Genomic DNA, 25,979 nt, shown 5'->3' with positions numbered 1-25,979 from the left:
CTGCGGGGTTGTATTTATTGAAGAGGGAGAGGAAAGGAATTGAGAAGGATGGGGAAAATTCGCAAAGAAGAGATCGTTGAAGGGCGCCGGAAGGCGGGATCAGAGTGAAGGGGATTGACAGAGAACGCCACGTGCGTGATAAGAAGGTATCCCAGATCGGCGGGACAGATAAAGCTCAAAAGAAGCTCCAGACAGCAATGAATAACCAGGATCAATAAAATTTGATGGAAAAAATGTGGTTCAGAGTCTCTCTCATGCCGTCCCATCGTCTAAGTTCGGACAGAACTTAGACTCCGGGCGCAGCACGCAGCGGGACCTTCATCATACACCCACGCGCGCAACAAACACAGAGAGAGGAGACAGACAAAAAGAACAAAACAAAAACAAAAACAACTAAACTCAGACAAAACCAACCCACCATCTAACCAAACCATCCAACACGCGCAGATAAGAAACAAAACAACAGACAAATGTAGAAAGGAAAGAAACATAGAAGAAGGAAAGAAAATAAAGAGAGGCCACCACACTACATAGGAGAAAAGAACCTGCGCGCCCGTCCGCGCACCATCGCCGAATTTGATCTTGACACCGCGTGTACCGGATAGCGCACCACATCTTCCCCCCAAATGCAGTCTGTCCCTAGACTGCTCCGCGCCTGCTGTCGAAATTGAAAGGAAATCCGCGCCTAAAAGATCCAAGGAAACCGGAAAAGAGAAAAGAACCAAGGGCCGCCGCAGTGCTCACGAAGGTGGCATGATGTAGTGTTTTGGAAAACAGTAGTAGCTACCCTGGAGATGCATACATTGGGAGGACTTACTTCTAGTCTCCTCTGCCTCCGCGGGAATAGTACCTTTTTACCTTATCCGCTGAAAAGCGCCGCGCCAACTGCGTGCCGTCGAGCTCCTCCAAAATGTAAGACCCTCCGCGCACCTGTCGAACCACGCGAAAGGGGCCGCTCCAGCGGTTGGCAAACAACTTGCCCCACTGCACCTTGAGAGCGCGATTATACGCAAGAACCATGTCGCCGGGCTTCAAAGGCGTCCTGAGCCGGCTCGCAGACTTCTCTTCCCCATACTTGACAGATTCTTCACGCGCTTTCATCAACTTTTGGTGCGCCAGCTCGCGCACTTCCTTGCTGCGCTCCAATTGCCGAGAGCGCGCAGCCAAAAGATCCGCAGTATCTTGAACTTCATCCCAGTTGATCCCAAGGTACGACTCCATCTCGAGATCGATAGGCAGGACGGCCCTCTGGCCAAAGACGAGCTCGTACGGGGAATAGCCAGTCAAGCGCTTGGTTGAGATTCTATCGGCAAACAAAACTAAAGGGAGACACTTCCTGCAGTTCTTTCCACTTTCGCCGGCAAGCTTGACAAGGGCGGCCTTGAGAGGACCGTGGCCACGCTCAACCATGCCTTGACCTTCGGGATAATAGGGAGTTGAGACGCGGTGCTGGCCTGGGAGTTCTCGCAGCATCTCCGCGAGCTTCCCACCGAACTCAGAGCCACCATCAGTCGAATATGAGCGCGCCAATCCATAGCGCATAGTCCAGTTTTCATGAAGAAAGGTGGCAACAGACTCTGCGCTGAGGGTGTTTAAAAACTTGGCCTCCACCCAGCCCGAAAAATCATTGCGCGCCACAATGAGATATTGCGCACCGGCTGCCTTGATGTGCACGACGTCCATGGCCACTTGTCCAAAAACGGAATTCTCACCTGTAGGTCCACGAAGCTCCATTGGCCGGCGAAGGTCGCGCTTCTGGCATGCTTCGCAGCTCTTGCACCAACGGAGCACACTCTTCTTCAAAGACGGCCACCAGAATCGCTCCAAGACGCGTCGATATGTCTCAACTTCTCCCCGATGGCCCAACTGTTCGTGCAAACTCTTGAGCACTTCATCTTGTTTTGAGGGGATGGTGATCACAATTTGCGGGCACGGAGAGCCTCGCTTCATGAGACGGCCAGCGTGAACGAAGAATTCGACAGATTTGCGCTTCAGCGCCCGGAAGTCGTCAGTGTGCATGCTGTCCGGCACCTTGAGATCTGAGAGATACAGCTCCAATTGCCGCCAAAAACCCTGCTGATAGCCTGAGTACTCGCCCTCAGCAGAGGCTAGGCAAAAACTCAGAGGTCAGATGTGAGGCTCATCCTCATCAAAATCAGATTCTGGGATAGACTCATCTTTGTCCATGGGTCTCCTGGAAAGGCCGTCCGGCATTGTGAATGACTTGCCCGGGCGGTGAACAATATCGAACGAGAACAGCTGGATAAAGGCGGCCCAACGCGTCATTGGAGCGTTGGGCAAGCTAGGGGCGTTGATCATCTGGATGAGAGATTGCGCGTCAACTTGCAGCTTGAAATGCTGTCCCCAGAGGACCGTCTGAAGTTTCTTGAGGATCCGCGCCACACTGCACAACTCAAGTTTTGGCTGTGAATACCGTGACTCCACGTCGGAAAACAGCAAGGACTCATAGAGAGCAGGGCGATCCAGGCCATTGGAATCCTCCTGAGTGAGCACGGCTCCGGCGGCGTGGAAACTGGAGTCCACAGCTAGTTTGATCTTGCCCGCGTTGGGTCCGTAGGCAATCTTGACTAGGACAATATCCTGACCCACGATGGTCTTGAGTTTCTGAAAGGTCTCTTCACACTCCGGCGACCAGATCCACTCCGCGTCCTTGCGCGTCAGGCGTCGAAGGGGGAGGCAGATTTCGGATAAGGCGGGGATAAAGATGCGCACATAAACCACTACACCCAAAAAGCTGCGGATCTCAGACGCATTGACGGGAGTCGGCCAGGAAAGAATTTTGTTGACCTTGCCCTTCGCCATCCTTCGTCCTTCTTTACACACAACGTGCCCCACAATCTCCAATGCGGGCACGCAAGCCGCCAACTTGGATGCGGAAACCGTAAGCCCAGATTCTTCAATTCGGAAAAGGACGCGTTCTAAGGTAGTCGCGTATTCCCAGATAAAGCGGTGTATGCCGGAATGTCAAGGAAGGACCTCGTCGTCATAATCAGATACAGGGCCCTTAATACCGCCGTCATCAATGAAGATTCCCGCGTGATCCGGAATCTCGTCCTGGAGAATCCAAACCATCTGATCTTGGTAGACCGCAACAGAATTCGTCGCGCCCTGGGGCAGCCGCGTGAGTTGGAACCTGCCAAGCGGTGTGTCAAAAGTAGTAAGCGGTTGAGAGATGGGATGTAATGCGCGCTCATTGTAGCCGCCCATAATATCCCCTAACCCATAGCAGGCGCGGCCTGCAAAAGACTCCACAAACTCCTCAGTGGCCGGGGGGACACCGGCGTCTTTGATTGTGACTTTGTTCAGCGGTTGAAGATCATGTATGACACGCAATTTGCCGTTGCTCTTGAGGACGCAAAAAACTGGAGAAGAGTAGCTCAATGTCGACACGTTCGCGAATAACTTTGATGAATTCGTCTAGCTTGGCTGCGGGGATAGGGATCTTGCGCTTCTGCCATGGCTCGTGCTCCACGACGGGGATGATGTAAGGCAACCCGTAGGTCTCCTTGAGCAGGCCCCTTTCTTCCGGCGTGAACGCTATTGAGTGATTCTGCTCCGCCAAGACATTCTTGATCAAGTCCAACTCAGCCGGCCAGAGCCAGCCTTCAGGGCCAAAGTTGACAACCGCAAGCCGTTCTTCCGTGACACGACCCTTTGGAACAAAAGGGCCAGCTAGCAAACAAGGGAGACCGCGATACGGATCGCGTGAAAGAGGCGGACGTTGCAAGGGGGGGTTCAAATTTTGAGGCATAGCTTGATTGACTGGTTTGACCTTGCGCGCCACCGGCTTGTACTTTGTGGCGAAGGAAAGAAACTCCCCACGCGTCCATGCATCCACCAGTGCCGTCTGCTCGTGATAACGCAGGCCGTGCTCCATCAAACTCCACGTGCGATGCTCCGCGCGATCCTGAAAAGCCGCCTTATCTGAAAATGCAAAACCAAACGGAAGGGCTTCGCTCACGAGTGTGGCCGGAGGTAGAGTTTTGAAAGATTGCGCAGCATCACGCCTCGGAGGTGCACATTGGGAGGAACTTACTTCTATTCCCAATTCCCTCCACGGAACACCAAATTCCACCACGCCATTTTCACAATTCAAAGAAAATCGTAGTTTTACCTCATTTCGGAGGATCTTTAGTTTTTCCTTGTCGCGGAGGCTTGGGAGTTTAAGCTCATTGCGGAGTCTAGCTAGATTACCCTCATTGCGGAGGACGTCAAGAGACGTATCTAGTTTATTGTCTTCACGGAGACGAGATTGTGACGCTAGTTTATTCTCTTCGCGGAGACGAGATTGAGGAGATGGGAAGTCGCCTAGAACGGGAAATAGGGGGGATCAACCAGAGAGGCTCACAGATGTGGCATGTAATACTAATGACGGTGCAGTAGAACCCTGGGAGGTGCATAACTGGGAGGAACTTACTTCCTGTCTCCCCATCCTCCGCAAATTCCCCATATTTCCCATTATACCCTGCGCCAAGAAACCATCGCCGAAGGAAAACGCGCCAAGAACCGCGCCGTAGAAAGGAAAGGGACCGCGAGAAGAGATGCCAAGAGAGTCGGAGAACAAAGGTGAACTGAGGTCGAATGATATGTTTTTGAGGGATTTAGCATTTTCTTGATGTTTTTTAGATTTGATATTTTGGTTAATAAACGAAAAAGGAGAACAGGACCGGTGAATCTCTTGATGATGAGTTGATCCAGCGGCACGTGGGCAAGATCCTAGATTAACACGACCGCTTGACAGATCAACTTGGCTCATAAAAAATGACGGCCCTCGACAGGGTCGTCACGCGCTGTGCTTGAGCGCGTCAGGATTGCCTTCTTCCCATTGCCAGGAAATTCGCGCTCCCACCGCCCCGAGTCCGTCGCGCAGAGGGAAACTTCGATGCGCCTTCCCGTCGAATCTGGGAGCAAAATCCTCTCTCCCACCTCCGCTGAAAAGCTGAGGGTAGCGTCGAAATCCATGAGAAAAGGACGGCCAAGAATCATGGGGCCGCCCATCCGAGTGATCCAGAAGTGGCAAGTGCCCACAATCGTCTTTCCGATGCAAAGAGGAACGTCCTCTGCGACACCAACTAACTCGCAGGCCTGATTGCCTATACCATACACCGCCGAACTAAAATTTACGCGTGGGCTGATGTTAAATTTATTAGCCATCGCGTCAGAGATCAAATTCAATTGGGAACCAGAATCTACGAGGGGTGACGCGGTACTCTCCTCGTCTCCGACCAGACATGGCAAGTAACCCAGCGGGCACGAGTAGAGCCGCGGCTCAAATCCGTTCGCCTTGAAATCCACACCCTCGGCCAGGGTACCCGAGGAAACCTTCAGCTCCTCCGCTCCAACCTCGACGCGCTTGCGCGAAACCCATCGCTTCATGCATTCTGCAACCGACGGCGCCACCGCTAAAAGCTCCGAAACCGACAAATCCGGAACCTTGAGACCGGAGATCTTCTTGAGTACGCCCTCGACGGCGTTCGGATGATCCTTGGCGATGCCGCGCTCGAAGCGCACTTTCGGAGATGAAGATGTAGGTTTTGATGTCTGGTCCTGCTCCGAAGGAACCGGGTCCGTCACAGGGGGTCCGGGGGTCCGGTCAAAAAGCTCAGCCTCCATGTCGGAGCCTTCAGCATCTGAGTCTATATGACTAGCTGCAGGCTTCTTTCCCGCTCCTGGCTGACAAAGGGGAAACCGGCGGGGCCTTATAGGGTTTAGGCACCTCGTGCTTCTTGCGCGCCGGGTCCGCCTGATAAGTACCAGAAAAAGATTGCGAAGAAACTGCAGGAGGATACCAAGGGTCAAGAGAACCGCACGTAGCTCGAAATTCAGGAGTTGCCATGCTCGTCGCCGGTGCGGGTTGGAAAGAAGCGACAACATGACGGATGGGCCTCGAGGAATCAAAAGGAATAAGTGCCCCGTTGGGCAAGAAGAAGTTATTGCCTTTCTGTTCCACCAGATTGGCCTCCTTGTCCTTCTTGAGCTCGAAACATCGCCCCGTCCCGTGACCTTCGCGGTGACAATAGTAGCAGACCAAGGGACCTCGCTCCGAGGGTGGTACCTTTCCCGACGGCTGCGAGGGCTGAGTAGTGAATTTCTTTTCCAACCGTTGCTCGAAGGACTGCAACATTCGCGAAATCTCGTCAACGGTAGCCGACGGCTTTGGAGGCTCCGCGGGCACAGTAGGGCGACGATCCTTCTCCATTCGCTGCATGATCTCGTTCCCTTGCTGGAAAGCCCCTACAGGAACTGGCGACGACGACCTCGGATCTTCGAAAGTAAGGGCCGTCTGACCCTTCATCACCTCGGCGACGGCTTCCTTCAAAATCTCGAAGGAAGGAAGCTTGAACCTATTATCCAGCGTAGTGATCATCGTCTTAGCCTTGATGAGATGGTCGCGCACGCGCTCCTGAACGCCAGTTGACAAGGATCTGTAGTAGAGGGTTCGCACTTCTTCCACAGAGTCAATGTGGGCTTTGCGCAACAGATACGACTGTATCGGCTCCCAGACGCGCCGGAAGTCCTGATAATCCACGACAGAGGAAACCCCTCCCTTCGTGGTCCAAGATTGCGTAAGTGCCTCCAGGTCCGGCAGAGTAAAGCGCGCCGTGTCAACTTGGCCCCAATAAGCAAGCATGGAAGCCTTCAAAGAGGACCAAACCGGCGGATCGTACCCGTCGAGAGTCTCCAAAATGTCCTTGACTTCGGCCTTGCGCACGAAGAACCTCACTTGCTGCGCCATGTTGAATTCTGACGCGCCATCCAAATCCGCGGCCAATTGATAGTCCGCCAAGAAACGCTCGACATGTGTACCGTCGAAACCCAAGGCCTTATCCTGTGGCTTGATCTTCACACGTCTCACGCCAGCTCCTGCATCGGCCATCGCGAATGACTGGAAAATGCGACCTGAAACCAAGAGAGAAAGCGCTTCCAAAGGGCTCACAATTGTGGCAATGTAATGCTTTGACACGAGCGTAGAGAAGCCCTAGGAGGTGCACAATTGGGAGGACTTACTTTTAGTCTCCTGTGCCTCCGCGACTGAACACTAAAAAAAATAAAAGAGAAATAAATCAAAGTTTGAGGAGTTGACCGCCAAGCGTCTCAAAACCGTGAAAATTGGCGAGACTGTAAATCTTGAGGTCGCTGGTTCGATCCCGGCTCGGGGGACCAAATGTGGAACTCTGTCCGTGCCAGGCGGCGGCAGTTGTTGGAGGGGAAAGGTTGGGGAATGCCCTCCGGGGATTGGTCGCAGAAAGAAGTGAGGATCTGAGAGCGATGAGGTATGAGGGGTTTTGATTTACGACGGCGTTGAGCGCGCGTCTGCGGGGTTGTATTTATTGAAGAGGGAGAGGAAAGGAATTGAGAAGGATGGGGAAAATTCGCGAAGAAGAGATCGTCAAAGGGCGCCGGAAGGCGGGATCAGAGTGAGGGGGATCAACAGAGAACGCCACGTGCGTGATAAGAAGGTATCCCAGATCGGCGGGACAGATAAAGCTCAAAAGAAGCTCCAGACAGCAATGAATAACCAGGATCAATAAAATTTGATGGAAAAAATATGGTTCAGAGTCTCTCTCATGCCGTCCCATCGTCTAAGTTCGGACAGAACTTAGACTCCGGGCGCAGCACGCAGCGGGACCTTCATCATACACCCACGCGCGCAACAAACACAGAGAGAGGAGACAGACAAAAAGAACAAAACAAAAACAAAAAACAACTAAACTCAGACAAAACCAACCCACCATCTAACCAAACCATCCAACACGCGCAGATAAGAAACAAAACAACAGACAAATGTAGAAAGGAAAGAAACATAGAAGAAGGAAAGAAAATAAAGAGAGGCCACCACACTACATAGGAGAAAAGAACCTGCGCGCCCGTCCGCGCACCATCGCCGAATTTGATCTTGACACCGCGTGTACCGGATAGCGCACCACACCGGTCAGAGTGTTCATTGAGAGGGGTGACTCCCCTCCACAACCGGTACAGACTGGTTGTTGAGAGATGTGTAGACCGCGAAGGAGACCAAAGTCTGGGGGGACATACTCCTTGAAGCCAACTGCCTTGGATTCAGAACACTTCTGAATTCAGATTTGGAACACTTCTGAATGACCCTGAGCGGTCATCCTGAGGAATACACCTCTCAAGCTGACCTGTATACACTTGAATGAGTGTGTCTGTACATACAGGCCAGCATGTTGCCTGCCCAGGTGCAGGGCCCTGGCAACACAATTGTGGTGTGCAAAGAATGTCATGAGGGCCCAGGGTGTTGTCAACTTCTGTCATGTGGGGGCTGGGACCAATACTTAAAGGGCTGGGGGGAAGCTGTTTTTCCCCCCAGGGGATCTGGTTTTGTCCCACCCCCTCCCTGGAGCCCACTAATCACTTAATTAGGGCCTCCTTGATTACATTTTTGACCAACCTTTTTTTGCCTGTTGCTCCGGCACAGGCTGGAGGGTCAATTTGAGGTGCCCTCTGGGGTGTTTGGGGATTAATTTCAACCTTCATGGGATTTTTGCTAATGAGCACAGGCAAAAACTTTGATCTTGCCTTCTGTGTTTCTGTGATTTTAATAAACTTGGATTTCAGTGGAACAACTGGGGGTGCTGCCCCCACAACACAACGGAGTAAAGGTAACCTGCTGGATGAAGAGATTCTGGCCACCTTTTCTTCTTGCAGCTTTTTATAGGTTGCAGATGAAGGTGATGGCTTTGTGTTTGCCCAACGTAAATATCTCTTTCTTGTGCATGTCTGACCCGGCCTAATTGCTCAAACGGCAAATCGCGGCTCCCTGCTTGCCCATACGGACAATCAATCCTTCAAAATTGCCAACAGCTCACAGGTTCAAAACCTGCTCTAAAACTGACGAGTCGAACCCAGTCGCAGTCGCCATGTGTCTCACCGCCTCCATCTTACTCTCGATTCTTGTTAGCCTATCGAGGATACTCGCAACCCTGCCTGCGGGTCTCAAATTGCAGATGCATGAGACACCTGACTGCGATGGCGTCGTCTCCTTAGCTTATGACTATGCGCGCCGTCGATGTGGCTGCGAACGCGGCGACTCCCTGCTTTACATCCATCGTTATTGCTCGGTATACGACAAAGAACGCTGGGCACCAGCGCAAAGTTGTTCAGTTTGTCAAAAACCGGTACTTGACCGCACTTGGCATCGCGAGGGTTGCACATCCCCTACAATTCAAATTGAAAATTCACAGATAGTTGTGTTGTGTACCAAATGTGACAGACAGTTCCAGAGCCCTTGCAAGTCAATGAAATGCATTGGAGAAAACTGCAATGCCGTCAACCCAGACATGATTGCACCTTACAACCATTTGTGTAATGCTTGTGCCCAAATCAAGCTATAGGGTGAAGGAGATTAGCTCACAGGCCTTCCGCGGATTTCAACCTTGGCTTTCGCACCCCCAAAAATGTTTTTTGCCAAAAAAAATCCCATTAGATTTTTTGAACTTAATATGCAAGGTCTGCTATAAGGCATACCACAGAACCACGGATTCATTCACAAGTCAACAACCCTGGAAGCCACACTCTCCCAATCTTAACAAAGCAACCCAGACTCCAGTGAGAGCCCCAAAGGCTCTGTCTCACAGAGAAGCTTGCCTGAAAAAAACTGTATGCATGGAGAAATAGTAGCGGTCAAGGTAGCATCTGGCACTGCCCCTTTGCAGCCCAAGGCTCATCCTCAGGCGGTATCTGCAAATACCCCTTTGCGGGCAGTGACCGTCTCCGGCGTTGTCGGGGAAGCCTGTGACCAAGCCAGCGCATCAGGATGCCTATCTGATCTTGATCCATTTTTTGATTCGCCTGATCCTGCTGGTCCACAGGAGTGGAGAGGAAGCCCCCAAGTCCCAGCTGTTGTTCTCGCGTTTCATGAGTGTGATGTGGTCTGTCTGGACTCGACTGTACCACATCTGACTACTTGATTTTTTTTTTAAAAACACCTTTGGCAGGCTGATTCAAGCCAAGATAGAAAGTTTGACAAAATGGTTGTTGTGTTATCTTGCGTAATAGCGGGATTCAAAGTAGACCCGCGCATGCCACTTGCAAGGCAAGGCAAGCCAGCGTTCAACTCAAATGTTGAACGCCAACTTGCAGTCTTCCCACAAAACTGGGTTATGCAAAGTGACCTGCCATGCAGGTCTACTTTGAAACCCCCTAATAGTTTTCCAGACGTGGGAGCTTGTCATGATATGGGAAAGGGTCCTCTTCTCATCTCCCTTCCTGTTTGCCGCGCCCCTTTCCCCGTGACGGAGGGTTTGGCGCGATGGAAAGATGAGTTGGGGGAGTGGTCACTGCTCCTAGGAAGTGTGGCCTCTCCTCCCATGTGAGCACTAAGATGCGGGGGTCTGAGCCCAACCCGTTACTCCAGGTGGCCTTGAGCCTGCTCAGACCCAACACTCCAGGAAACCTGTCTTAGTGGAGGCTACATGCCTCTCCTTTCCTTCTCATAATGTAACAGAACCAGAATACATTGCCCATTGTATCTCTTGCCCTGAAAATTGCTTCAGTAATCCTCCCCCTCCATTACTTGTTCTATTAGCTCCTCTAGATCTTGAGGGACCTCAACCTGTAGCTGGTAGCAGGCCCAATTGTTCCATCTAATCCCTCTGGATAGTTTGTCCGCCCAATTCTTGGCCGAAGTGACACGCTTCGCGATGAGATTGATTTGATGCTTGATCAGCCTTGCTTGGATCTTTTTCCACTCGGCATTGACAAACCAATCTTTTGGCTTCCGCTTGGTGACAACCCCCTCCGTTGTGGTGCGCTGCATGGTACAGGCGGGTTTCCAGCTCAAATCATGGCGTGGCGCGCGGGTGGATCTCAAGACGTCTCAGGAATTTCATTTCTTTGCTTGTGTTTTGTTGAAGTTCATGGTTCTTATTATTTTTCTTTTCTTCTCTTTCTCCTTTTTGTTCTCTTGTCTCTTTCTGCGCGCGTTGGTAGGTTTCAGAGTGGAGGGTTGGTTCTTCTTTCTTTTTTTTCTTTGTTGTGGAGTCTTGTTTTTCCTTTTGTTTTGGTTGTGTTTGTTTTGTGCGCGTGTGCGGGCGTGATGATAGGTCCGCAGTGCGCGGCGCCTCCTGGAGTCTGAGTTCGCCCCCAAACTCAGAGGAAGGGGGGCATGGAACCTAGCTGATCCCAATTGTGAAACCATCAGAATGTTATTGCTCATTATCCAGCGCCCTCCAGAGCGCCATACTGAATCTTATTGATCTCAAGAGTCTTGTCCCGTATCCCGGTTTTCCACTTCCCTGAAAAAAAAAAAAAAAAAAAAACAAACCGCCGACGCGCGCTCAACGCTGTCGTAAAATCTTTTCCCCCCCCAAACCTCATTGCTTAACTGATCCTATTGCTCATCCTGACCATCACCCGGAGGGCACACAAATTGTTTTTTTTTCCCTATTCCCCTCCAACTAACTGCCTCCCGCCTGGCACGGTAGGAGTTCCACACCGTACAGACAATGAATTTCTTCCCTCCCCCTTGCCCCAAGCTTTATCAGCATCAGTAGTCCTAACCGCACTGCTATGGTCTCCAATCTTGAGATTCTTTCCTCTTCTTTTTTCTCCTTGTCAATGTTCTTGTCTAGTTCCGCCATTGATCGCAGGCAGAACTGAGCCCATCTTTTGCCAATGATCACTCCTATTCCGAATCCAGTTGATGCATCTCCAACCCATCCTACTTCTGTCGGTTCCTGCCTTGCAATCAGTCTTGTTGGTTTGAAATTGGATAGTGTCGTTAGCCACATGTGCAAATCTTCCTTGGCATCCGGAGGTATTGGGCGGGCTGTTTCTTGATGCACCCAATCCTTTAGCCATCTATAAAGTCCGCACAAGTAGCACCTTAACTGTGGTAAGATGTACGCGACGTGATTCAACCTGCCCGCTATTACTTCTACTTTGTAGTACGTGAAGACTGCGCCTATTTCGAGGAAGTTTTGGATTTGGACAATCCTTTTATGCAGTTTTGCCTCCGAAAGCCGTACGGTCTTGTTGGTGCCGTTCCAAATTAATCCCACATAATTCTGTTCTTCCAAAAAGGGTGAGTATTTTTCTTTGTTTGTCTTTACCCCCAACTCGTCCAATCTCTTTACTATGTCGGCCATTAAGGCCGCTGAATCCGGTTTTTTGACAAATAGATTGTCATTGACCCATCAAAAAATATTCAGGACATCAAATTTGGTCAGCATCAGTTCTTTCCATGCGTCCTCCGGTTGGCCGAAGGACCCGCAGCCCGCCACCCCGCCAAAAGTAATCCTGGTATCTAACAGAAGTTGATTGTTAAAGTCTTGTACCATGAGGTACGGCTATTGGTCTGGTGCGGTAGGGATTTGGCGGTAAGCTTTTTCCCAATCAAAGAGGGCCAAGAGGACTGGCTCCTTTTGTTCCTTGAGGAAGTTCGCCACTGCATTGAAATCATCCCATGACATCTGGAAATTGTTGGCATCTACGAACGAGTTCACGGACGGGATCCCTGTCTTCCCGTGCGGGAATGATAAATTGTTGATTGGCCGCAAGGATCCATTGCCATTGATTACAGCCCCCAGAGGATTTGTCCTGAAGAAGCTGAACTGTTCCCGTACCTGTTTGTATGTGAACGGCCCAAACATCCTGCCAGCTTCTAGCTCCTTGCGGATGGATTCCTCAATCTTGGTTTTTGCTAATAGTGCTGAGGTGTGATTTGGGGGTGTGAAGTAAGGTGTCTCGTCTGATAACCGGTGTTCTGGGATCCCTTGGTCGAAGCCGTCCCAGAACCCATCTAACACGTCTTGGAATCTTGGAAGGAGTTCTGCGCGCCGTAGCGCTGCTTCCTGTGCATTGATATTCATCTCGCAGGAGACGCCTGTTGGCCATCTTGCTTCACAAGGTTTATGGCGTTGTTCTGCCGTTTTCTGGTGACCTAAACATTTAACTTGTCTGTTCCGTACACCCCCTGTCCTGTAGCTGTTACTCTCATGACTCTCCTCACTGCACACAAATTATAACCAATTGGGTTCCAGTAAGTTAGATTGTATCCATTTATCTTGTGAATACAGATGGAAAACAAGAAATGACAAGGCATTTGCGACGGCTCCAGTGTCAGGCGTGCAAAGAAACAGACTGTTTGGATTAAAACAAGGAAAAGCCACTAACTAATAACCCTTCCCTTTCCCATAACCACCTCCTCCACCACCACTGTTTCCCCCACCGCTGCTGCCCGGGCATCCCCTGTCGCGGTTGTAGCTTGGCCCCCACTTGCTTCCCTTGAAGCCGCCGTCTTTGCTGCCAGTTCCCTTCTGGTTGCTAGGGCCTTGCGGGGTTTCTGGTCCGGGTTTGTTGGTGGGGTTGATCACCTTACCCGGTTGTTGTAGGTGGAGGGGTGTCTTGTTCACCTGCTCATCCTTCTTTTGGGCTTGTTGTCCGGTTGTGGGGTCTCAACCGAACCGGCAGCCTCCGGCAGCGTGGGGGTTGTTGGTGAATTTGGTCTTGCCAAACCTGACTGTCTTGGCGTGGACCTCCTGCACAATTTCAGTCCGGAAAATTGATATGTTTGCAAAAGAGAGTCGCCCCCCTGGGACCGGCACCCAATGGCACAAGGCGTTCATCCTTACATGGATGTTGTATTGGAGTGCGGTCATGAAGCCTTCCCTCCTTATAATGCCGTCTGCGTTCCTTTTGTGCCCCACCAGCCAGTTCACCAAATTCCTGTGTGAGGGTATCTTGCTGACGGCCCAAAGGAAACCTTGGTGGTTGACAGACCACTCCTGGTACATCTGGAGGTACTTGCTCAGATACGGGAAACCGGTATAGTGCAGTCAATACCTGCTAGCGTCGTCAGATTTGCTTCACTTCTTGGCGTGGTGGAGGAACACCTGTTCTTGCCACCACTTGTTGAAAATTGTCAACGGCAGGGGGGCTTGGAATTCTAAGAGATTCTTTGCAAAGAATTGGGAGAGGCTAATGTCGTCGTTGTTCAGAATTGCAGCGTCGTCAAAAAGGACTACCGTCTCCGGTCCGGTGGAGACAACCATCTCATCATAATCTCTGACTCTTAGAGTGACTGCCGGTGCTGGGGTCGGAATCTTGAACCTGTGGTGTTGGTCTGAGGTGGCTGGGTTGAATAAGGTTGTGGCTGGTGACAGGAATGAAGGTGTAGCAATTGGCTGGGTTGAAGCTGTGGGCATCTGGGTTGCAAGGGTCAAGGGTAGTAGTAATGGGGTCTCTGGGTTGCCTGCAATGGTGTTGCCTAAACCTTTGCAGATCTTGAAAAGAATGGTTGCTTTGCCCAACTGCACTGCCGCTTTGGCCGCCAATGCTCTCCCTATAACCTCCAGCATGGTACCTTGTAGGTCCACCTTCCCCTTTGCTCCTCCTATGACTCAAACCTCTTCTTCTGCGTCAACAGGATTTCCAGCTAAGCAAAATGAAGCGCCGCAATCCATTAGCCACAACCCTTTACTCCTATCTGTTCTCCAGCCCCATCCTCCTCCATCCTTGTGCTTACCGGTTCCTTTCTGGTTCCCTTGATCCCTAATATCTTCCCCTAGTAACACCCTGAATTTGCCTAACCCTGTCCCCCTTCCTTCCTCCTGATCTTCCCCGCCCCCTTGTTCATTGTCCCTCTCCTGCTCTCCCGGCCGTTTCAATGTCGCTTAGGTCGACCTTCTCGCTGGTGCTTTCACAGTGACCTTTTTGGTTTTCTTTGGAGGGGCCGGTGCCGGTTCGTCCTCTGCGCCTCCGCTGGTTTGTTCTTCTTCTGGTGCCGCCGGCGGTTCCAACTCATCCTGCGTCCCCGTGACCCCTTGTGACTGACCCCCTGCCTCTCCATCTGATTGTCTGCTTGCATCGCCTATCAAAAAGCCTGCCGCCACCTTCACGACTGAAGTCACTGCTGCAATTGAGTTAAACATTGTGATTAGTCTGGTTGATTTAGTTATAGATCACTTAGTTTGACAAAAATTTGTCCAAATCTTTCGGCAATATTGTGTTTGTTGTTGTGTGCTGTGTTGCCGGTCCCGGTGTGCTAGTTCGTAGCCGGTACCAGTTGCTCTTTGACCAACTAGGTTTGGTTCCAGTCGGGCGTGCCTGGGCTGCGCACTGTGGGTGCCCCTGCGTGCGCGCCTCGCGGTGGCTCCACTACCGCTGTCCCTTGGACTCGGCCCACCTCCCGCTGCACTCCTGGTAAGTGCACATCAAAACTTTGAGGATGTCTGAGCAGGGTTTATTGAAGAGCTGCTTCTTCTTGTTCATCCAACCCAAACTCAGAAAAACTACATAACCTTGTGATTTTATAATGATTTTTATAAAATCACACTTTGAACTTTTTTTTGCTCAAACAAGCGGTTTGAGCACCCCGCGCACACCAAAACCAGTCCTTGGGAGCTGAAAACAGACAGTTTTCAAAAATCATTATGAAATCAGTGAGGACCAGTACAGCATGATATTGTCTTTTCCAAGAAAGTTGGACCTTTTCCAATCTTTTTTTTTTTGGTGTATGGGTTTATTTTTGATTTTGAGATTAACTTTTGGCTGGAGTATCCCACAGCCCTCTTGTCCTTTGCAGGTTGTGTAACGGTCTGGTGCTTGATCGGGCCCTCCGTTCGGGCAGAGGGCAGCGGTCTGTCACCCTGCGCCACGGTCGGAGGGGTCAACAAGCAGCTCTGGTTCCAAATATGAGCTCAGTTTTTCCTGAGGTCTACTCCAAGACCATCTTCTCAAGGATGATGGCTCTGGGTTTTAATTTAGCCTTGGGCTGTATCTGACACCTCTAAAATCAAAACTTGGAGTATATATGAAAGACTAGAGGCCAAGGCGGCTTCGCCGCTGCAAGTGTATAGGCACCAGTGAATTGAAAGTTTTTTACCAGCATGAAGTATGTCAATTTCAAGGTGTAGAATTAGATTTGTGCCATGTGGCAAAGCATTTAAAATGGTCAGGAAGCATTCACTGATTTGCATGTAGGGTTGGGTTCTGGATTTCTTCATATCTATTTAACTTACACTCCAAGCATTTGCAAATCCCTTAAGATACCTTTTACAGCATTCAAGTTTGTGAAACCTGCAATTCCAATTTAGCTGAATCATAACTGTTGCAGTGTCTTTCTATTTACCTAATTGATGTTCTGTTAGCAGAGCATCCTGTTGATATTTCAGCACATGCCATTTTAATAATCAATATGTATGGCATTTGTTCCCAGTTTTCCATTAAAAGCAAAGGGAGCAGTAGTGAAAGAAACTTTGACAGTAAAATTCAAGAAACAAAACAAAATTTGCCATGTGCATGTTGGTATTTATCTTGTCTCAAACTAATGGCCTTGGCCCTTGGCTAGGTGTGAATTCAAAGATGGAGAATGGAAAATTGTGCTGACCTGCACATGCAGGGAATCTTGCTTTTCCACTATCATATCATGTTCATCTGCCAAGCATATTCCCAATTGACCAATTCTACCTTGTGGCTCCCTGGGTGCTCCCTTGATATGATTCTTATTCTTTGTTATTAAAGATTATGAAACCAATATAAGGTGTTGGAACACTATTTTTACAAACCACAGGGCTCAAGCAACACTTGTTGAAGAGGACGTGCTTGGAAGTCCAAGGGGTCAAGTTTAAGACCTTGGTGCCAATGAGTAGTGTTTCTGATCAGCCACAGCCAGGCCTCAAGAATTGAAAAAGACAGGGAATACCAAGGGATAACCAAGGCTATAGCTCCATGATCATCCAACACATTGATTTTAAGTTCTAAGCTCTTAGATTGGCCATGAAAATCAATTTGTTCAGCTGCTCCTGTTGACATTTTAAGCCTTACTGGGCTTGCTGTTCCACATCAAAAATATCTCAAGCATATTTTTCCAGTTTGAGAGAAACTTTGAAAATCAGAATTCAAGACTGCCCCATCTGTATCCCAACCACCCTCAGTCATCTCTACAGGAGAATGACAGACAAGCTCAATTGCAGAACTGATTGGGGCCTAAAGTATTCCCTATGCATCCCCATCTCTGTAGTCAAACTCCAATACATGTGTGTGAGCTTGGTCAGACTGGGCTGTCGGTGGCGGCGGCGCCGGTGGAGAGCAGGAGGCAGAAATCACGCAACCACTCCTTCTTCTACTGCTGTTGGCCTACTGCTTTGGCCAGGAATGGGAACTCGTCCGTCAACAAGCGCAACTGAAGCGCCTTCTGCTTCTCCAAGGCTGCTGGGCACATGATGTCCAAGCTCAATTCAAGGATCAAGTGCAGGATTTCAAACTTGCTCACGCCCTTCAAATAGTGTTTCACAAACCTACTCAAATGAAACAGATGGTGTTTTTGTTGCAGGATGGTCTGTCAACAAGCGCAACTCAAGCGCCTTCTGCTTCTCCAAGGCTGCTGGGCACATGTTGTCCACGCTCAGTTCAAGGATCAAGTGCAGGATTTCAGACTTGCTCACGCCCTTCAAATAGTGTTTCAAAAAACTACTCAAATGAAACAGATGGTGTTTTTGTTGCGGGATGCGGCGGGATGAGGGGACAGAAGGCACGCACAAGAACTGCTAGATTTGTGGTCGCTGAATTTGCATTCCAAAGCAAGACAAAAACCCTGCAAATAAAGCTGTATACAAACCAGGACAACAGGGATATCAGAAAAAAGGGGGGCAGAAAGAAAAAGTCAGCGGGCAGTTACCAGACAAGGTGGGATGGCTAGGCTTGAGGCTGCGTCCTCGCCAATGGAGCAGTTTGTCTACAAAGAAGGTTTGGTCTTCCTTGGTTTAGTGCGCTCAGAGGATATATTAAGGTACATGAGTCTGGGGCTGAAGGAGGGGATTGAGGAGGGGCTTGAGGAGGGGAACAAGGGCATGCAGTTAGGCCCGCGGGAGAAAGGGCGGAGGTTGGCGAGCAAGACTGAATCTGTAGAGCCAGAGGAGGGGAAGCCTTCAGCGGAGCATTAAATGGCCTTGGCAGTGTCAAAGGCTGCCTGGCCCATCGCCTCTTCAATCAGGGGTCCCAGGACGCCCGTGCCCGCAGGCGCGGCACACATCTTGTTGTAGGTGCCATCCGTCTTCCGTTGTCTTTTTAGTCTTATGTATTCTGCGGGAGGAGGTTGGACGACGGCAGGCTGGTCAGTATCCGAGTTGAAGAAGTCGGCACCCCAGACCAGGAACTGGACCATCTCCAGACTCGGCCCCAATCAAAGACCAACAGAGAGGAGGGCGCTTTGGTGTCTTCTGCGGGCAGAGGTCGGATGATGGCAGGCTGGTCAGTATCAGAGTTGGAAAGGTCGGCACTCCAGACCAAGAACTGGGGTATCTCGAGACTCAGCCCCACTCAAACACTGACAGACAGGAGGGCGCCTTGGCGTTGACGGTCAGAAGGCTGTGTGATGAACTCCAGGAGCAGGGATTTGATCTGGAGCCATGGCGATTCCTGGTTTGTTGGCGTCAGTCAAGGGTTGATCTATGAATGTGGGTCTTCTACAAGGATTTCTTACTGTGGCTAGGGTGTTGAAGAGGCCTGGGTCAATGAGTGGCGCCGCGGTCGTCAACAAAAGATTCCAATACATTTGCGGCCAAGACTCAATGCATGGCGATGAGGAGCGGCGGCGAGATGGTCCGCAACGGTTTCAAGGGTTTGGCAAGGCAGTTTTCAGTGTCCAAATGGAGATGCCGAGGGGACCAGGGGAGCTGTATGATAAGTGCGATAGCCAAACGTTCCAGGAGTGCTCATTATAAAAGGGGGGGTATTTTCCAGCAGCATTGTCCCCCCAGGGGTTCTGGTTTCGTCCTGGCCCCTCCCTGCAGGCCCCCTACTTCGCTTGGATAGGCCCCTGCTTAATATTAAAAAATGCTGGCCCTTTTTTGCTTGTTGCACTGTCACAAGCTGGAGAGTCTATCCATGGCACATAGTGTTCGGGGATAATCTATTCAACAGTGTGTCAGTGGCCATTATTTGGCTGCACACCAAAACTTAGATCTTTTTTGCTATGTTTTTGTGAATTTAATAAACTTGGATATGTGATTTGCAAAGGATTTTTGAAAACATTTTTTTTAAAATCTGTCCAAGCTTCTTGGAAAAGACAATACATAACACCAAAAGAAAGACAAGAAGCAGGCCTTCATTGTCTGCCAAGGAAATTAGGTGGATAGGATCAAGGAAGCGGGTACAGGAGGAGGAAGTCAAAAAAGAGGGTTTTCCCGCGAAATTGAAAAACTCATCATGCGGGAATCCCGACTTAAGGTATAGGCCTCCACTGGCGTGGACAGCTCCGCTGCTCGCTCCCGCTCCCGCCCGGAGGCCTAGTTAAGCTCGGCTTCGAGCGCCTTTCCAGCATGATAAATGCTTGCGCCGATGCTCCTGCCCACACTTGGAATGCCCAGAAGACATGGCATGAGTGAAATTTTGCTACCTCCGATGACTGGAGAGTGCTCAATGGGTGGGTCGCAGAGATCGTCGTGATCAGATGGTATGAGTGGGAGGACAAGTCATGACTTCTGTCTTTCCGATTCTGCTACTCCCAAATCGCAAGTGTCAGCCAGGATCGACAACAGGGCAAGGGACCCCATTGACCCCTTGCCGACTGTTGCCATTGGGAGGTGGATCGTTGTTTGCTTGATGATTCCACGAGCAGGGAAGGCACCCCGATTGACCCCTTCTCTGACGCATGTCGATCTGAAGTTTGAATTCGAGCTGGTGGGTGAGATTGCTATTCCAGGATTGAGGTTAGCATGGGGGGGCGGGGGCGAGCAGTGCTGAGTAAATAGTACAGATGGGGAGAGCTGGGGATTATCCGATGCGGGCTTGATAGTGGGCCGGGCCGCGATAAGCTTGGCGGGCCCGGACCAGAACCCTGCTTTCCGAGTGTGCCCTCTGGGCTTCCGTATAGGGAGCGACAGAGATACGAGAGAAACACCCTCTTCTACACCCCGACGCCGCCGCCGCGGGAGAGATGGTTCACCAACCAACCTCTCGAACGGAGGCAGCCCAGGCAGCACTAGGACCCTCTGAAGTGAGCTTGTGTTGAGTGAGGGTGGGCCGCGGTTGCAGTTACTCCGACGGTTGCCAACCCTTAAAATGTGACAAGGTCAAAAATCGGGCTCACGAAACTGACTGAGGAGGTGATGTTCCCATCTTCTCTCCCGCAACTGAAAACATTCTCAATCAGAGAAGGTCCTCTCGGTGTACATAGTTTTTTACTTTCATCGGAAACTCTTACAACTGACATCTGATCACTTGATGGCTGGTTCATATTTGTCTTTCATTTTTCTCTGCCTGCCAGTACTGTCCATAGTGTTATCGGCAAATGCAGATCCTAGTGTTCATATTCATCGCCGCTCCCCAGAAAAACCTTCCAAGCCATCTGGCATTCGTGGACAAAAATTGTATTCCCCCGGCATGAAGCCTAGTTCCATCGAGGGCGCGTCCAGCAATCTCCCCGACCCGAAAATCACAGCAAAAGCTACTCCATTTGGCTTCGGATCCAAAGTAACCGGTGGCGGAAAAGCCCAACCACAAACACCAAAGAATGCTGCGGAATTGGAAGCCTGGCTGACTGACAAAGTCCCAAGAGTTATTAGGATCGACAAAATTTACGACTTCACTTCTCCCACTAACACAACTATCAAAGGATGGTAAATATGTTTCAAATTGATAAGACAAAGTTGGTTTTGCCTCAGCTAAAATTGTATTTTTATTCTTTTCCTGAATTGTTGTAGCAAACCTTGGAAGTGTTCAAATGGAATGGAAGTACAGGTAGCAATGAATTTTGGTCAGTTTTTCACCTATGGCTGATTTGTAACAGGGTTAACCAAATTCTTGCGGCTTCAGACGACTGGTGTAGCAAAGAGAAAAATCTTCCAGGCAACGTTCCTGTATGCACCGCTTCTCTAATCTTGGAGTGTAGTCTAGTCAAATCAGAATCATTCATGAAAACTTATTTCTCTAGGTTTCAGCTCAAGTCTCTCCATTGAATCCGATAAAGATTCAAGGTCAAAAGACTCTAGTAGGTGTTGGCAAATCTGCAATGATCAAAGGGAAAGGGTAAATTTTGCCGCCTCCGTCCTACTTTCCTTCTTAACTTCAGAGTCAATCTGATACATTTTTACTATTCTGCATCAGTTTCCTTATATATCGTGTCCAAAACATCATTATTCAGGTCGGTTTCACTTGTTTTAATGAACCCAGTGTTCATAAGCCTCTCAAACTCATCCAACTTATTCATCAACTATCTTCACTAGAATGTCCACATTACCTGGCTCAATCCATCCGTTGTCAGTGATTTTATTTGTGCTCATTTTTCTCGCCCTGTCTCTCCGGCCTACGAAAGTTCCAAACCTCTTATTCAATTACGATTTCTGGAAGCAATCAACAGGTCTGGGGAGGGGATGCAATTATGATGGATGGCGCGAAAGATGTAACTAAAATTTTCTCCTGAGAGCACCATTAGTGAGATTTTGACTCCCAAGCTTCTTGTTTTTAGATATGGATTGATCACTGCACTTTCAGCTACATAGGTCGTCAAATGATTGCCGGCGGCGGTATGCACCAGGTTGAAGCCAATACGGGTATCACAATATCCAACAACCTTTTTTCGGGAAAAACCAAATGGTCACAAAGGTGTAACAAGTGAGTGCATTCAATTTGGCCCATTGTGAAAAACTTCAATCATGAATGATTAAATTTTTAAATTTTTAAAACTGATAAATTGATGATCTATTAGTCGTCATTACTGGACAATACTAATCTCTGGTGCTGATGACGAAGTAACTATGGCTCGCAAGTTGAGTTCTTCCTCTCGTACCTATATACACTTGAACCAAATTATCCAAGAAGAGAACGTAAACCGGGGTAAAAACACTCATGCTTTATGCTTTTAACAGCTGTATTGACTCAACCTCAGGAAGAGCCCCGAAAACGGGAGGTACTGGGAATCCCAAGGTATCATTACACTAGTATGTCAAGATTTCCAACGCTTTCTGCCCAAGATGGTTGTTTTGATAGCTATTTTCACACACCACTGTTATGTATTTCCAGCTATAACAACGTGCACACAAATATTTTGTGAGGGATTTCATTCTTGCTGCCGGGATCACTCACATTGTCTTCTTACTAACATTGGGTACATTTTAAACAGAGGTGAAACATTTGAGATAGGAAGTGGAAGCAATGTCTTAGCGGAAGGAAACATTTTTGATAACGTCAAAATCCAAAACCCTTCCGATATCAAAACACAAGACGCTGGTCACTCGTATGTTCCTATGAAACCTGAAGAAGCCGCTCGATGCAAGTCAATTCTGGGAAGACCTTGTGTCACTAACCTATTGATAAATTCCTCGCCATACAATTTTGCTCTTGATAGCCAAGTTTTGGATAATTTAAAAGTAAGCAATCTTTTCATGTAAGCACTTGGAAGCTTTGTGCCCAAATGGCTAAATAATCAAAATCTGTGTTTGATAAAAATAGAGATTTCCAGTTGTGGCACAAGCCAATATCTTGCCCGCCTCCAGCATCCAGCGTGAAGTTTCAGGCCAATGTGGTGCTGGTCATATCTAAAACCTCTTGCCTTTCAAGCTCAACTATATATCTCCACACTTGAATTATCATGTAGCATTCAAGAATCAGAAGAACAAAAAATGTATTGGAAAGAAACACTTTGTAACATCATCATCTGCAATTTATCTTTGTGACTGGGTTAAAGAGTGTTATTTTAGGCATGATGGAGAAATTAGAAAATGGGATTTGGGGAGTATCTTCCCTGAACAATAGAAAATATTAGACTACTAGAAAAAAAGACAGAAGTAAATCTATGACTGGTAATATTGAGAAAATTATTCTGTCAATACTTTTAAATAAGATAGGAAAACGCATTGCTACTTTCCCAACTAGATTTCTTTTTTTATCTGCACAAGGAGCTGGTCTAGGTGCTTACACATGCTTTTTTTAAACCAAACAGCTTCAAATTCTCCATCAGGAAACCAACTGCTTTGCATTATTTTTAAATTGATTCAAAACCTTTTCACTTTGATGGAATAAGTAGTGTATGTAGAATGGGTCAGATAACCAAATCAAAGATTTTTTATACTTCTGGCAGACTTTTGAATAACTATCCTTTAACACAGGAAAGAGCTTAAGTGCTGTATTTTTATACTCTTCAAAAACTGATAAAGAAATTATTGTATCATCCAAAAGGCTCCCGCCATTTCCAGTTTCACTTCCAAAAAACTTGAGATAACTATTTGCCATTTGTCCTAATTCAGCAATTTTTATAGATAAGGATATGAATTTAATATTATCTTCATATGATTCCATGTTCAAATTAAGTTCATCAGCTGCTTTATTTAAAATCCCAGGGAATGATTCTACTTCAATAAAACTCAAAAACTTCCAGGTGTAGAAGTTCAGCATTTGTTTTTTAGGATCTTCAATGTTCAAGTTAGATTTCAAGAGATTAACCAGATTTTTAATATCACCTGTGATTCTTTGTGAATCGGATTGTTTAATTTGGCTGAAAGGTAATGCAATCTGTGATTCAGCACGTTCTTTCAGTTTATTGATATAAAACTCCAATGAAAAAGATCTTGAAAAGGTTTCCCACTCAGGTTTTTTTTTATTCTTGTATAATTCTTGACCAAAAATTGCAATCCTTCTGCATACAAGAGCAAGATTTATGATCCTTTTTCCTTTTTCACCCAGAGCTGGTTTTTTCTCAAAGAAACAAAATGAAAATCAAAAAACAAGATGTTTCAGGGGAGTATCAGAGCTAGAATATCAGATGAGGAGTACTTACCTTTGAAACAATCATTCAATTGTGCCCAGTACCAATGATCAGTCAAACTAGTAAAGCTAACCCAGATATCTTCTTTTATTTCACTCTCAAAACGTTCAGAGGCGTAGAAAATAATTTGCTCAACCAATTTATCCTCTTGAAATATTTCTCTTACAGCATCTTGATCAAGAAAACCTTGGTTGTACAAGAAATCTATTATTTTAAAAAAATACCTCCAAAGGATCACATTCTCGTATAAATCTGAATCTAACTTCAAATGCTTAAACTGATGGTTGTAATCAATAATTATTTTCTTCAATTCATCCACAAACATACAGGCAAAATTCTTCCAAGCTTTTCTGGAAATTCTTCCATATATTTTGATGTGTTCTTGATTGGTATTGTTTGTGATTTTACTATATAATTCAGTATTTGAAAGAAATACCATCATTCCACAGTTGATTATTTTGAAATCAGCTTTCCCCAACTCTAATAACTTTATTTGCTTAAAAATAGACATGGTTTCTTGTGCTTTTTTAACCAGATCTACCACTTTAAAAAAATCTGAGTTTTGGACTTGATTGTTTTCTTTCATCCATGCCAATTGACTTCGAATCTCAGAGTGAATACTCAGAAGCTCGGATGACTCATTAAAAAGTGAGATCACATGTCCTATCATCTCCAATAAATTGATTTTAGTCACTTTTTCCAAATAGGAGAGGAATAAACTCATACCTTGATTTTTCCTCCAATTTTCCTTCATTTCTGCACCTGAACAGAGGATCATCATAAGTGTGCATAATTTTTCAAAGGCTAAATGATATACTAACGCTTGTGAGGAGGCATAGCCGTCACTGGGGTCGATTCTTTGGCCATTTGGTCTGAGACAAGCACCTCGTTCATCCCGTCTACAGCCCCCACGCTGCCATTGGCTTCTATCTCAGAGATCGAAGAGGTATCCATATATGAATACTCCAAGCCTCGGCTCTGACGCGTGGTCATCCGAGGCAATGTGAGCGCTTTGGGAGATGTAATATGGGACACGGCAAAAGGGATGACAATCAGCACCGAGTGAATCAATCAGCACCGAGTGAATATCTGATTAATCATATTTGAATTCGGCTTTAGTAATCCTTGTTCACATACCCCGGAGTGGGCGGTTACTTTGCTCCACTGGAACCGCTCTATTGATAGCTCCTCCGCCAGGAAATGAGGTGAGCCACGTGCTAACAAGAAGGATTTGAGGGAGCATGTGTGTGGGAAGACTTTAAGGACACTCAGAACTGGACGGCCAGAAGCTATGTGGATAAGAAATGAGGTAAAGTCGGTCGGTTTTCAAGTTCATGGCAGTGTCTTCCTGAACGCACAACCCATTCCATATTTGTACATCTGTGAAAAGAACCGGGCCCAAATTAAAGTTAAATCCAACTGCATGGAAACTGGGTGAAGTTTTGTAGCACGATCTGTCTGCCTATGTTAAACAGATGAGCTCAAAAAGGTTCAAATAAGGAGATCTGCAATCCGCATTGATGTGACTTGATGGAGTCTGAAGACAGCACCTCTCCTAAAGTCTAATCGCGACCACGCAGCTATGTGTAGATAAGGAATTATCCCTTCTCCACGCCCCGCCGTCGGGGAGAAGAGATGACATTAGATTTTGGTTTATGTTGACATGAAGGCTCATGATTCATGTGGACCTCACGCAGACTTGTCGCGGCCCTAACTGCCACTCAGACAACCTTGTCAGAGCCATTTCGGGACATATTTAGGTTGTTCGACTTTTTCCGCGGGAACAGCCGAGCTCTGGAAGATGTTCCGAGCTAATTGTGTGGGAGTGAGTCTGGCGCTAAGAAACAGCAAAGAACACGTCGCGGGTAAGCACAGGTCCGTGCGGTATTGGTCTCCAATCTGGGGAACGAGAGGGGCCGCCGAACCGGTATGTTCCAAGGCGTGCCGGCGCGTTGAAAAGTATTCTGGCTTTCAACCGGGATGAATTCCTCAATCGCCCTAGTTTACCAGCTCATTTGCATTCCTTCGAGCGAATTAATCAACAATATCAAGCCTTTCCGCCGAGGCAATCATCATCATCATCATCATCATCATCATCATCATCATCCTCCTCCTCATCCTCATCCTCATCCTCTTCTTTGCCCTCAACGTCCCCAGCGGTGTTTCCAAACAAATCCCAGGACTATGTGGGTATTGGCAGCCACGTCAATCAAGAAGATCACATGCAAGATAG

The 25,979-nt window shown here is 48.1% G+C and overlaps 3 protein-coding genes across 3 annotated transcripts; 1 reads left to right on the top strand and 2 right to left on the bottom strand.

Annotated features, from left to right (window-relative positions):
* Window positions 1-17,923: 17,923 nt before the first annotated feature.
* PtA15_7A477 (uncharacterized protein) lies at window positions 17,924-18,148 on the bottom strand (the record flags this gene model as incomplete). The annotated part of the gene is made up of 1 exon (XM_053171087.1): window positions 17,924-18,148. The coding sequence occupies one exon, from the start codon at window positions 18,146-18,148 to the stop codon at window positions 17,924-17,926; it is 225 nt and encodes a 74-aa protein (XP_053022304.1).
* Window positions 18,149-20,367: 2,219 nt separating this feature from the next.
* PtA15_7A476 (uncharacterized protein) lies at window positions 20,368-22,524 on the top strand (the record flags this gene model as incomplete). The annotated part of the gene is made up of 11 exons (XM_053171086.1): window positions 20,368-20,603; window positions 20,774-20,843; window positions 20,918-20,974; window positions 21,128-21,242; window positions 21,486-21,597; window positions 21,692-21,819; window positions 21,872-21,923; window positions 22,006-22,032; window positions 22,106-22,219; window positions 22,331-22,352; window positions 22,435-22,524. 11 exons carry the CDS (start codon window positions 20,368-20,370, stop codon window positions 22,522-22,524), a joined length of 1,023 nt encoding a protein of 340 aa, XP_053022303.1.
* Window positions 22,525-23,714: 1,190 nt separating this feature from the next.
* Window positions 23,715-24,989, bottom strand: PtA15_7A475 (uncharacterized protein; the record flags this gene model as incomplete). The annotated part of the gene is made up of 5 exons (XM_053171085.1): window positions 23,715-23,932; window positions 24,194-24,409; window positions 24,473-24,508; window positions 24,568-24,756; window positions 24,884-24,989. The coding sequence occupies 5 exons, from the start codon at window positions 24,987-24,989 to the stop codon at window positions 23,715-23,717; spliced, it is 765 nt and encodes a 254-aa protein (XP_053022302.1).
* Between the last annotated feature and the right edge of the window lie 990 nt (window positions 24,990-25,979).

Source organism: Puccinia triticina, chromosome 7A, assembly GCF_026914185.1.
Source record: "Puccinia triticina chromosome 7A, complete sequence".
NCBI classification, from domain to species: Eukaryota; Fungi; Basidiomycota; class Pucciniomycetes; order Pucciniales; family Pucciniaceae; genus Puccinia; species Puccinia triticina.
This window is presented reverse-complemented; position numbering and strand designations above follow the sequence as displayed.